The sequence below is a fragment of the Mustelus asterias genome, unplaced genomic scaffold, assembly GCF_964213995.1.
Source record: "Mustelus asterias unplaced genomic scaffold, sMusAst1.hap1.1 HAP1_SCAFFOLD_44, whole genome shotgun sequence".
Taxonomy (NCBI): domain Eukaryota; kingdom Metazoa; phylum Chordata; class Chondrichthyes; order Carcharhiniformes; family Triakidae; genus Mustelus; species Mustelus asterias.
This window is the reverse complement of record NW_027590121.1, coordinates 618,041-630,578: the sequence shown is the minus strand read 5'-3', so window position 1 is coordinate 630,578 and position 12,538 is coordinate 618,041. Positions and strand designations below refer to the sequence as shown.

At 48.4% G+C, this 12,538-nt stretch overlaps 2 protein-coding genes across 2 annotated transcripts in view; one reads left to right on the top strand and one right to left on the bottom strand.

Annotated features, from left to right (window-relative positions):
• LOC144482978 (uncharacterized) overlaps window positions 1-12,538 on the top strand; it is a 120,442-nt gene that overhangs the window by 69,792 nt on the left and 38,112 nt on the right. The gene's annotated exons all lie outside the window — the stretch shown is intronic.
• On the bottom strand, window positions 1,594-11,483 carry LOC144482956 (uncharacterized). The gene is made up of 3 exons (XM_078201792.1): window positions 11,463-11,483; window positions 1,942-2,765; window positions 1,594-1,705 (listed from the first exon to the last, which is right to left on the bottom strand). The coding sequence occupies exons 1-3, from the start codon at window positions 11,481-11,483 to the stop codon at window positions 1,594-1,596; spliced, it is 957 nt and encodes a 318-aa protein (XP_078057918.1).

Sequence of the window (12,538 nt, the reverse complement as noted above, 5' to 3'; positions counted from 1 at the left end):
GTGATGTATCATTCTATAAAACAGAATATTCAGCATCAGGAGAAAGAAAGTGAAAGAAACCAGTCTCTGTGGGATTTACCCAACCAGTGTAAGTACCTTCAGGGGAGCAGAGAGGGAAACCAGTGGGAAAACCTTTAAAAACTCGGGGTATTCCCACAGGAGAGCACTGGTATAAATCAATTTTAGAAGTAGAGAATGTCAGCGCACAAATTCCGAGGAATGCATTTTTAAAAATTAATTGATCTTAATTGCACAAGATAATTTTCTATTATCGTCTTTGACAATGACGCCGTTAATTCCCAGGTGCCCCTGCGGGTGTGAAAGTGTCCTATTCATTCCACAGGAGCCTATTGCGCAGGCGCAGTGTTATATTTGGAGCGTGCGCGGAGTTGAGCTCGGAGTCTTGCGAGTGCGGGATATGGCACATTATTTAGCGGGTGAGTCGGTCGGGCTGCAGGAGAAATGGAGCCGGAAGTTGGGGTGGGGAGGGAGCTATGGCTTCCAAACACCCGCTGTAGATTTACAACTTTTCAGATCTGAAAGTGATGGCCTTTAGCACAATCACAAGGCTGCACAATACAGAGGGAACACTAATCTGTTTCATTCTGCGGCTATGTCGTGGTTACACGAGTGATACTTTCCACTAATTTGCTGCCAGCACCAAAAAGGCATTCAGCCTCCCACACAAATGAGCAAGGTTGGGTATGAATATCTTTGATGTGGAGATGCCGGCGTTGGACTGGGGTAAACACAGTAAGAAATCCAACAACACCAGGTTAAAGTCCAACAGGTTAATTTGGTAGCAAAAGCCACTAGCTTTCGGAACGCTGTTCCTTCGTCAGGTGGGTGGGAGCCTGATGAAGGAACAGCATTCCGAAAGCTCGTGGCTTTTGCTACCAAATAAACCTGTTGGATTTTAACCTGGTGTTGTTCAACTTCTTACTATGAATATCTTTGCCAGTGCAGTGCCAGGAACTAGGCTGTACATCCCAGTGAGTGGCTGATAGAATAAAACAGCATGTTGTTTGATTTGTCAGAATAGGTAGTGATTTTTTTCAGCAGCCCACACTCACAAAACCAAAAATACAATGTTTGCTGTGATTACAGATTGGGCAGCACTTGCTGAACAATCCTGAGTGTGCCAATAGCTACACTCATAATCAATTGAAGATAATCAGTCGAGTTCATAATACGGCTCAGTTGTAGTTGCGAGAAGCAACTTACATTTATACGCAGTGATCCTTTCCCTGCAAACAAAAGGAGAATTTTCAAGCCTTGCACCTTTTTTGAATTTCCCAGAAGCTTGAGAAACCTACAGTCTTCTATTGATTTCTCCATGGTGATGCTTCATGTCAATGAGAGTCCACTAATTGTGATCATTTGAAATTTGGCATTCTTCTGTTTGTCCTGATGAGTGCATGATGAAGAGATTCAGCAACAGGTCTCTCTTTTCAGCAATATTCAAGTTCAGGTATCTGAACAAGTATCTGTGCATTGTTTTATGTCCCTTGATAATTAAATGTGATTGGGGAAGTGTCACTGTGAATAATGTGCAAGTCAGTAAGAATTGTCAGCATTTTCTAATTGGAAATCTTAATCAGTGGAACCTTCCAGACACTGAATTGTACAGCTTGCACCAAACATCAATTTAAGATTGCAGGAAAAGTTCATAAACTTATTATAAACAACTTCCTGTTGAGAGTTCCTGAATTAAAAAAAATCACAGATGTTGCTTTTAAAAAGGGACACAGCAGCCCTGAAAATCAGTGACATCTCAGAATATTAAACTTCAGCCAGTTGTAGGGATTGTTAATGTCAGCAGAAACAAACCAAATATTGTCAGACTATCAATCCTGGATGTGATTAACAGCTGCAGTAATAGCAAAATCCAACTCCTGCTGACAATTGTGAACTTGCAGATGTGTCAGCAAGTGGGATGACCGAGTGTATCCCTTCCCACACACAAAGCAGGTGAATGGCCTCTCCCCAGTGTGGGTGAGCTCATGTAAATGCAGGCTGCCAGACTGAGTGAATCCCTTCCCACACATGGAGCAAGTGAATGGTCTCTCCCCAGTGTGAGTGCGTTGATGTGCAGTGAGGATTGATAACTGCCTGAAACTCTTTCCACAGTATGTGCAAATAAATGGCTTCTCCTCAGTGTGAATTCGCTGATGTGACAGGAGGCCGGATGAATTGGTGAATTCCCTCCCACATGTGGAAGAGGTGAACGGCCTTTCCCCAGTGTGAACTCGCTTGTGTGCACTGAGGTTGGATGAAGACCTGAACCTCTTTCCACAGGAAGTGCAGCTGAACGGTCTCTCCTCTGTGTGAACTCGCTGGTGTGACAGCAGGTTAGATGACAGAGTGAATCTCTTACCACACACAGAACAGGTGAATAGCTTCTCTCCTGTGTGAATTCGCTGGTGTGACCAAAGACCGGATGGCCCAGCAAAATCCTTCCCACACAAGGAGCAGGTGAACGATCTCTCCCCAGTGTGAACTCGCTGATGTGCACTGAGGTTGGGTGAACATGAGAACCCCTTTCCACAGGTGGAGCAGCTGAACGGCCTCTCCTCAGTGTGAGTTCGCTGGTGTAACAGCAGGTGGGATGAGGTAGTGAATCCTTTCCCACACACAGAACAGATGAATGGCCTCTCTCCAGTGTGACTGTGTCTATGGTTTTCTAGCAAGTATGGATAATTGAATCCTTTACCACAATCCTCACATTTCCACGGTTTGTCCACGGTGCTGTTGCCCTTCTGTCTCTCCAGGTTGGATGATTAGTTGAAGCCTCACCCACATACAGACCATGTGTATGGTTTCTCCCCACTGTGAATGGTGTGATGTTTTTCAGGCTGTGTAACTGGTTAAAGCTCCATCCACAGTCAGTTCACTGGAGCACTCTCACTTGGGTGCGTGTGTGTCTCCGTTCTTTTGCTGTCACATTGAATTTTGAAATTTTCTCCCACTGACAAAACAGGGAATGATTTCTCCCTCCACTGTCAAAAGCAATCATATTCAGGCCAGAATGGCTCTGTCAGACTTTGATCTGAAGTTTAGTTTGAGTTTCCTGTCTGTGAATCCTCCTCATCAAGTTCCCTGCAAAAAGAGTTTTAAAAAACTAATTCAGAACAGACAATTTCAGTTTCCACGAAACATTTCTCTATCTCATTTATCTTGAGCTGTAATCCCCATCCCACACTCTCTCTCTTGTCCCTGAGCTGAAATCAAACTCATTGCCCCATCTCCACTCTGAGCCCAGCTCCCTCTCCCTCCAGCTGGATTCAGTCCTCCAGACCATGTACAGACTGAGAGTACAATCAAGGAGTCAATTATTTTCCTTCCAAGTCAGGGGACGTGCAGCCCCACTGACTCTGTTGTTACCACAATAGTCACATGTGCTCTGCTCACCAATGAAACACCACGGTGACCATTAACATGGGCCTGTTCCTAGGAAAGGCTCCATTTTATTTGTGCCACAACAGCAGGGGAATGACCTCCTGCACAGGCACAAAGGTATCATCAGTCACAGAAAATAATTGCAGCTGGTGTCTCAAACCTCATTTTGCCATTTGCTCCCAGACATTCTCAATTCAATTTTGAAATGCAAACTGAAATCTGGCATTGTGGGGTAAATTAAAACACATTTTAATGGTCATTTTCAGAATGACTATTCCTGAGAATTAATTCCCAAGTCAGTAAATTAAAATTCTCATCAGCAATGGAGGTGGCACAGTGGTTAGCACTGCTACCTCACAGCTCCAGGGACCTGGGTTCGATTCCCAACTGGGGTTACTGTCCTTGTGTAGTCTGCCCGTTCTCCCCATGTCTGCGTGGGTTTTCTCCAGATGCTCCGGTTTCCTCCCATTGTCCAAAGAGATGCCAGTTAGGTGCATTGGCTATGCTAAATTGCCCCTTAGGGTCCTGGGATGAGTAGGTTAGAGGGATTAGCAGGTTACATATGTGGGGTTACGGGAACAGGGCCTAGGTGGGATTGTTGCCAGTGCAGACTCGATGGGCCGAATCACCTCCTTCAGCACTGTCGGGATTCTATGAAATACATTGGGAGAATTGCTATTTTAATGGGTATTTTCACAAGTGTTATAAAATGATTTTTCAAAACAAATTCATATTTTCTTCAACAGATGATTAATAAATAAAAAGTATTTAATAAAACTACCACCCAATATGGGGTTCTGGATGCTAACTCAGGGTTTCTGAGCTCCAGGAACCACTAACTGAACCAACCGGGAATTGTCTCCACAAAACTTCCCCAACTCCCTCCCGGGAAAAAGCTGCAAACCCGGGAGCTGCAGCTTTTTACTGGGGGTGTTGGGGCCTCCAGCGGGTGTTTGTGAATCCTCCCCACCCACCTGGGCCTGTTCCCGGGAGGGAGGGAGGGAGAAGCCCCGCAGCTGCAAACCAGGGAGCTGACAATGATTCTGAAGGGTTTGCGGATCCACAAAGTGTTTCCAAATCCTCCCAGCCACCGCCTAACGCTGACTCCGCTTCTCCGGGACAAACAAGCGCCAAGGCCAGCAATGACACTGCGCATGCTCCACATCACAATGACCGAGGGACTGATTGACGGCAGCTCCGGACCAATAGGAAGAGGGGGCGGAGCTGGAGGACCGAGCGGGAGCGGCTGGTCCTCCAACCAATCGGAGTGAATGTGAGGCGGGAACTGAAGCATGCGCAGTGCGGGAAATGGCGACGGACGGACGGTTTTAATTTGGAAGCGAGATCAATACGAGGTAAGAGGGCGGCGCGCGGGGAATGATAAATGTGGCGGGTGGGTGGAGAGACTTTGTAAACATGTTGTTCAAACCCAAACACCGGAAATGAACTTCCCGGTCCCCCCCTTTGTATCAAATGGAGCGGCAGCTTGTAGTGTTAGACCCGGGCTGACTGCCGCCATTGAGGCCGGCAGGGATTGTGATTGGAGAGGGAAGCCCTGACATCACAATGGAATGGGTGAGAGTGTGACGTCACAATGGAATGGGTGAGGGTGTGTCGTCACAATGGAATGGGTGAGAGTGTGACGTCACAATGGAATGGGTGAGTGTGACGTCACAATGGAATGGGTGAGAGTTCCAGATGAGCTGAGACTGGGCTGGAGTCGGGCGATGACACTGACATGTGGCCCGGTGGCACAGTGGTTAGTGCAGCTGCCTAACAGCGCCAGGGACCCGGGTTCAATTCCAACCTCGGGTCGCTGTCTGTGCAGAGTTTCTACATTCTCCCCGTGTCTGTGTGGGTTTCCTCCGAGTGTTCCGGTTTCCTCCCACAGTCCAAAGATGTGCCGGTTAGACGGATTGGCCACGATAAATTGCCACTTGGTATCAGGGGGATTAACAGGTAAATATGTGGATAGGGCCTGGATGGGATTGTTGTCGGTGCAGGCTCGATGGGCTGAATGGCCTCCTTCTACACTGTATTTTATTATTCATTATTATTAATTAATTACTATCAATGCTTCTATGAATGAAGGTGGTCTTGATGATGATGTGGACATGTGGCTGGAAGCTCATCTTGGGATGAACTATTTCACCCTGGTTGTGAACAGGCTGGTTCAGCCTCAGCCAGTTGCCAGGAGGAGAGATAAAGTTGGCAAGGGAGTGGAGTTTGTAGTGGGGACTGAACACAATGGGTTCAGTCTTCCCAGTATTTATTTGAAATAAATTTCTGTTCTTTCAGTACTGGATGTCAGACAAGTCAGGATGGTGTGTGGGTTGGAGAGGAACTTGGAGCTGATGGTGTTCACAGGGTTTGGAAATTCTGTCAAAGTTCCTGTTGAGTTGTAGATGTATAAAATCTCTCTCCTCCCCTCCGGCCTCTCCTACTTGTCTCTGTTTCCACTCAGAGTGTGGAGATGCCTGCGTTGGACTGGGGTAAGCACAGTAAGAAGTCTCACAACACCAGGTTAAAATCCAACAGGTTAATTTGGTAGCATAAGCCACAGGCTTTCGGAGCGCTGCTCCTTCATCAGGTGAGTGGGAGTTCTGTTCACAAACAGGGCACAAAGACACAAACTCAATTTTCAAGATAATGGTTGGAACGCGAGTCTTTACAGGTAATCAAGTCTTAAAGGTACAGGCAATGTGAGTGGAGAGAGGGTTAAGCACAGGTTAAAGAGATGTGTATTGTCTCCAACCAGGACAGTTAGTGAGATTTTGCAAGTCCAGGCAAGTCGTGGGGGTTACAGATAGTGAGACATGTCCCAAGATCCCGGTTGAGGCCGTCCTCATGTGTGATTGACAGATCCATGCTCACTGCTTTCTGCCCTGGAGGCAGAGAGCTGAAAATTTCCATGCCGGCTGCCAGACAGATAAATGTCCACATTACTGGAGTAAAAATGTGTGGAATATACAGACTGGATTCACTTCGTTCCCTTCAGTTGCTGCAAGTCCCCAATTTCCCCCAGAATGAGAAAAGAAATGGAAAGGGGGAAACATTGATTTCCTCCCAGATGTTGTCCAGAGGAGGAAGTTTCAATCTGAAGCTCATTGGACAACTTCTGCATTGTGACGTCACAATGGAGCCCTGCCTGAATCAGCCAATAGGAATCACTGTGCTCCGCGGTGACGCCCTGGGTTCCAGTGAGCAGGCCCGGGCGCGCGGACCCGGGAGCCCCGCCCCCACCCATTGTTCCCCTCCCCCCACACCACATCGAGCCAAGGTTTCCAGGCAACCGGCTGACAGCTCCGGCCAGAGCGAGCAGCCGCTCGGTGAGCTCCCCCCGGCCCGGGACTGCAAATGTGCGAGGGAGAGGGGAAGCTGCGCATGTGCGGGGGAGAACCCACCCTCTGATCTTCATGCTGAGGTGTTGACCAATGGGAAGAGTTGGAGGACCGGGAGGACTCTGGTCTTCCAGCCAATCAGAGCGCGGGCTTTGTGTGAATGAAGATTGAGCTTCAGACAGACTGAATCTTCCTCCTGTCTCCAACATCTGTGAGTGGGAAAGATTGGATTGTCCAGCCAGTCCACCATATTGGCCGTTCGCTTTGCGTGTTGGCCAGTATGGTGTGCTCCAGGCAGGGGGCGGGCAGAGGATAAGGAGTTCAAGGCGGGCTTAATGCGCGCCTTGCGGTGAGCTTTTGGAAATGTGGCCGCTGGGAGGAACGCCTTGGTCGGCGCGAAGTTTCTGTTTCAAGTGCTTGGGTTCGTGACTTGTGCAAGAACTTTTTGTTTCGGCTGGGGCTTGTTGAATGCTGCTCTCGCTGGGATTCCTGTGCCTTGAAAGGCGTGGCCCGGGTGGATGCAGTCTCGGAGGGCCCAAGCCAGGGAGGAGCCATTTGGGAACTATGGTTTCGGAAGGTTCAGCCGCGGAAGGTGTGACCCCAGACGGTGCAGCCCCAGTGCGTGTGATTTTGGAAGATCTGGCCCGGAGTGGTGGACTTTGGAGGACTGTAGTTGAGCGTTGTCGACTTCGGACGGTGGAATGTTGATGGGCGAAGCTCTGGAAGGCGATGCCTCCGAAATGTTTCACAATTGTATGGTTGTTCATGGATTGTTTGTTATTGTAATATGTGGTTTTCCTGTTATGATAGTTGGTGGTTTGTTCCGGCCCCCGTCTATTTTCTTGCGTTATTTGTGGCCTGGGGGGCATACCCCCTGGATAATGTCACCCCCGGGGGGTGTGACATCCACTTGGGGAAAGTTCTGGGTGGTGAAGCCCCGGATATAGTAACACCAGAGGGATTTTATTCTCTGGGAGAAAAATTGGGAAGGCAGGCCCGAACTGAGTACCCTGGAGAGACTCTCCCACCGCCCCGGCTGAAATTCCGGAAGGGATTCCGGATTGAGTAGGCGGGGTGGTTTCCCCCATTTCCCCCCTCCGGCTGAACATCCGTAAGGTGTAACCCCCGGATATGAGTACCACTGGAGGGTTGCATCCCCCGGCAGGTGGACAAACCCAGGGGACGGTGCCCTTATGCTTCAGTGTTTATTTTTTGTTGTGTACAGTTGTAGTGTTGTGTTAATGTTTGTAGATTTGTAGATTATGATTTGTAAATGGAGGTGTATTTTGAGGGCAATGCCCTGGAAAACTGTAATTGACGATGAACCCTTCCGAAATGGAAGGTAGTAATTGATAAATGGATGGTGTTAGCCATCGGTAATGTATTTTTCAGATTTGTTCTTTGTTCATTTGTAATTGTTTTGTAATATCGTGTTTGTACTAACCAACGGAAAATCTTTGCATTGTTTGTGGCCTGGGGGGTATCACCCCCCCCCCCCCCCTGGATAGAGTGACCCCCGGGGGGTGTGACATCCAGTTGGGGAAAGTGTCCGGGGCACCCAGAGGGGTAACACCGGGGGGGTTTTGTTCTCCAGGAGAAAAATTGGGAAGGCAGGCCGAATTGAGTATCCCGGAGAGCTTTTCCCACCGCCCCAGCCGAAAATCCGGAAGGCAGTCCGGATTGAGTAGGTTCGGGGTGGTTTTCCTGTCCCCCCGCCTCCAGTCGAACATCCGTCAGGTGGAACCCCCGGACCTGAGTACCTCTGGAGGGTTGCATCCCCCAGCAGGGGAAAAACCCGGGAGGCGGTGCCCTGGAGGGCGGCGGATATGCTGCAATGTTTATTCTTGTTGTGTTGTACTAATGTTTGTCACTTTGTAGATTATGATTTGTAATTGGAGGTGTATTGAGAGGGCAATGCCCTGGAAAACTATGACCGTTAGTGAACCCTTCCGAAATAGAAGATAGTAACTGATAAATGGATGGCGTTAGCCATTGGTAATGTATTTTTTGTGTATTTGTAATTGCTTTGTATTAACGTATTTGTGATAAATAAAAAGAAACCAACCTCTGTGAGTGGGAAAGATTGGATTGTCCAGCCAGTCCACCATATTGGCCGTTCGCTTTGCGTGTTGGCCAGTATAGTGTGCTCCAGGCAGGGGGCGGGCAGAGGATAAGGAGTTCAAGGCGGGCTTAATGCGCGCCTTGCGGTGAGCTTTTGGAAATGTGGCCGCTGGGAGGAACGCCTTGGTCGGCGTGAAGTTTCTGTTTCAAGTGCTTGGGTTCGTGACTTGTGTAAGAACTTTTTGTTTCGGCTGGGGCTTGTTGAATGTTGCTCTCGCTGGGATTCCTGTGCCTTGAATGGCGTGGCCCAGGTAGATGCAATCTCGGAAGACCCTAGCCAGGGAGGAGCAATTTGGGAACGAGGGTTTCGGAAGGTTCAGCCGCGGAAGGTGTGACCCCAGACGGTGCAGCCCCAGTGGGTGTGATTTTGGAAGATCTGGCCCGGAGTGGTGGACTTTGGAAGACTGTAGTTGAGCTTTGTCGACTTCGGACGGTGTAATGTTGATGGGCGAAGCTCTGGAAGGCGATGCCTCTGGAATGTTTCACAATTGTATGGTTGTTAATGGATTGTTTATCGTAATATGTGGTTCTCCTGTTATATTAGTTGGTGGTTTATTCCGCCCCCCCCCCACCCCCGTCTATTTCCTTGCATTATTTGTGGCCTGGGGGGCATCTCCCCCCGCCCCCCTGGATAGAGTAACCCCCGGGGGGTGTAGCATCCGGTTGGGAACGTTCTGGGTGGTGAAGCCCCGGACATAGTAACACCAGAGGGACCCCATTCTCCAGGAGAAAGTCCGGGGGAAAGTCGGGGAGTGCCCCCCCCCCGCAAAATGAGTACCCCGGAGAGCCTTTCCCACCGCCCCAGCTGAAACTCCGGAAGGGATGCCGGACGGAGTAGGTCCGGAGTGGTATCCCCTTTTCCCCCGTCCGGTCGAACATCCGTAATGTGTAACCCCGGACATTAGTACCTCTGGAGGGTTGCATCCCCCGGTAGGGGACAAACCCAGGGGGCGGTGCCCTGGAGGATAGTGGTTATGCTTCAGTGTTTATTTTTTGTTGTGTACAGTTGTGGTGTTGTGTTAATGTTTGTAGATTTGTAGATTATGATTTGTAAATGGAGGTGTATTTAGGGGCAATGCCCTGGAAAACTGTAATCGACGATGAACCCTTCTGAAATGGAAGGTAGTAATTGATAAATGGATGGCGTTCGCCGTCGGTAATGTATTTTTCATATTTGTTCTTTGCGCATTTGTAATTGTTTTGTAATATCGTATTTGTACTAACCAACAGAAATTCTTTGCCGGATTTGTGGCCTGGGGGGCATCCCCCCCTGGATAGAGTAACCCCCGGGGGGGGTGTGACATCCGGTTGGGGAAAGTTCTGGGTGGTGAAGCCCCGGACACAGTAACACCGGAGGGATCTTATTCTGTGGGAGAAAATCGGGACGGCAGGCCGAATTGAGTATCCCGGAGAACCTTTCCCACCGCCCCGGCTGAAACTCCGGAAGGGATTCCGGATTGAGTAGGTCCGGGGTGGGTTCCCATTTCCCCCCTCCAGCCAAACATCCATTAGGTGGAACCCCCGGACCTGAGTACCTCTGGAAGGTTGCATCCCCCAGCAGGGGAAAAACCCAGGAGGCGGTGCCCTGGAGGGTGGCGGATATGCTGCAATGTTTATTTTTGTTGTGTTGGACTAATGTTTGTCACTTTGTAGATTATGGTTTGTAATTGGAGGTGTATTGAGAGGGCAATGCCCTGGAAAACTATGACCGTTAGTGAACCCTTCCGAAATAGAAGGTAGTGACTGATAAATGGATGGCGTTAGCTATTGGTAATGTATTTTTCACATTTGTGCTTTGTGTATTTTAATTGTTTTGTATTAACGTATTTGTAATAAATGAAAAGATACCAACATCTGTGAGTGAAACATTTTCTTTTCTCCCCCTTTCCATTTCTTTTCTCATTCTGGGGGAAATTGGGGACTTGCAGCAACTGAAGGGAAAGGAAGTGAATCCAGGGAGGCTGCAGATCCTGGAAAGGTTGGCCCAGGTTTCTCTCTCTCTTAAAGACATTGACATCCTTTGCTTCCTCAGCTTGACACATTTATTTGTTTGTCTAAAAGGATGGTCTCTTTTCTAATGTTCACAATTAAAGGGCTGATTTCCCCAGGCGATGGCTGACATTTAAGGAGACAGTAAATTAATATAGGACAGAGATATGTCTACTGTTATTAAATGGTCCATATCAGATCATAGAAATCATAGAAACCCTACAGTACAGAAAGAGGCCATTTGGCCCATCGAGTCTGCACCAACCATAATCCCACCCAGGCCCTACCCCCATATCCCGACACATTTACCCACTAATCCCTCTAACCTATGCATGTCAGGACACTAAGGGGCAATTTTAGCATGGCCAATCAACCTCACCCACACATCTTTGGACTGTGGGAGGAAACCGGAGCACCCGGAGGAAACCCACGCAGACACGAGGAGAATGTGCAAACTCCACACAGACAGTGACCCAAGCCGGGAATCGAACCCAGGTCCCTGGAGCTGTGAAGCAGCAGTGCTAACCACTGTGCTACCGTGCCGCCCATATATTATTTATTGTCTTGTAATAAAATATAGTTAATGTCTTTTCTTGCTGTGTAATGTAGTACCTTAGCTATATTTCCAGTCATCTCTTCCGTCAGAGTGTTGTACTATCTGGGTTTCTCTTCCTTGGGGACCAGTGAAGGCTGAAGATCATTGAATATATCATTGAGGGGACAAGAGAGTCAAGAGTTATGGGGAAAACGGAGAGAAAGTTAAGATGAGGAGGGATTTCTTCACTTGAGGATGTGGTGAAGTTTTGGCATTCTCTACCCCAGAAACCTAGTCATAAAGTATGCTCAAGCAGGGGATTGATATATTTCTAGACATTGAAGATATCAAGAGATATGGGGGAATAATCTGGCAGAGGTAAATCGGTCAGTGAGCTCATTGAATGGTTCAGCAGGCTCGATGGGCCGAATGGTCAACAGCAGCAACTATTTCTTCAGATCTGTGTCCAGGGCAGGAAGCAGTGAGCATGGGTCTGTCAATCAGCCTGAATTTACAGCTCTTGGTGAATGAGAGAGGAAAGCACATTCCATAGAAACTTGAATTGTCTGTTTTGAATTTCTATCCTGTACTGACAGTGAAATGTTTTCTAACTTGTTTTTACAGGATATTGGAAGAGGAGAAATCACTGACAGAAATCTCAGACGTGATGTGCATTTTGGACAAAATCACTCGATTCCTTGGGACATGAATATCAGAGAAATGTTTGACCGGTCTGACAACTTCAAAAGATTCTAAACATTAGTGTGGATGGACAAGCAGCGAGACACACACACACCCGAGTGAGAGTGTTCCAGTGCACTGACTGTGGAAAGAGCTTTCACCAGTTACACAGCCTGACATCCATTCACACTGGGGAGAAAGCGCACACCTGTTTTCACGGCTTCAACAGGTTGTCTGAACTGCAGGGATACAAGGAGACTCAAAACATGGAAAAATCGTGGATATGTGTGGACTGCGGGAAGGGATACAGAGCCCCATCAGAGCTGCAAGCTCATCGACGCATTCATACGGGAGAAAGGCCATTCACCTGCTCTTGGTGTGGGAAAGGATTCACTCGGTTATCCATCCTCCAGTCACACCAGCGAGTTCACTCTGGGGAGAGACCCTTCATCTGCTCTGAGTGCGGGAAGGG

Excerpts from the sequence above, each read along its gene's own strand:
- LOC144482956 (XM_078201792.1), bottom strand. The coding sequence starts at position 11,483 with ATGACTGGAAATATAGCTAAG. Across the intron at positions 2,766-11,462 it reads TGACTGGAAATATAGCTAAG|AGACAGAAGGGCAACAGCAC; the intron begins GTACTACATTAC and ends TCCAACCTGGAG. Across the intron at positions 1,706-1,941 it reads TGTGGGAAGGGATACACTCG|GAACTCTCAACAGGAAGTTG; the intron begins GTCATCCCACTT and ends TTTTTAATTCAG.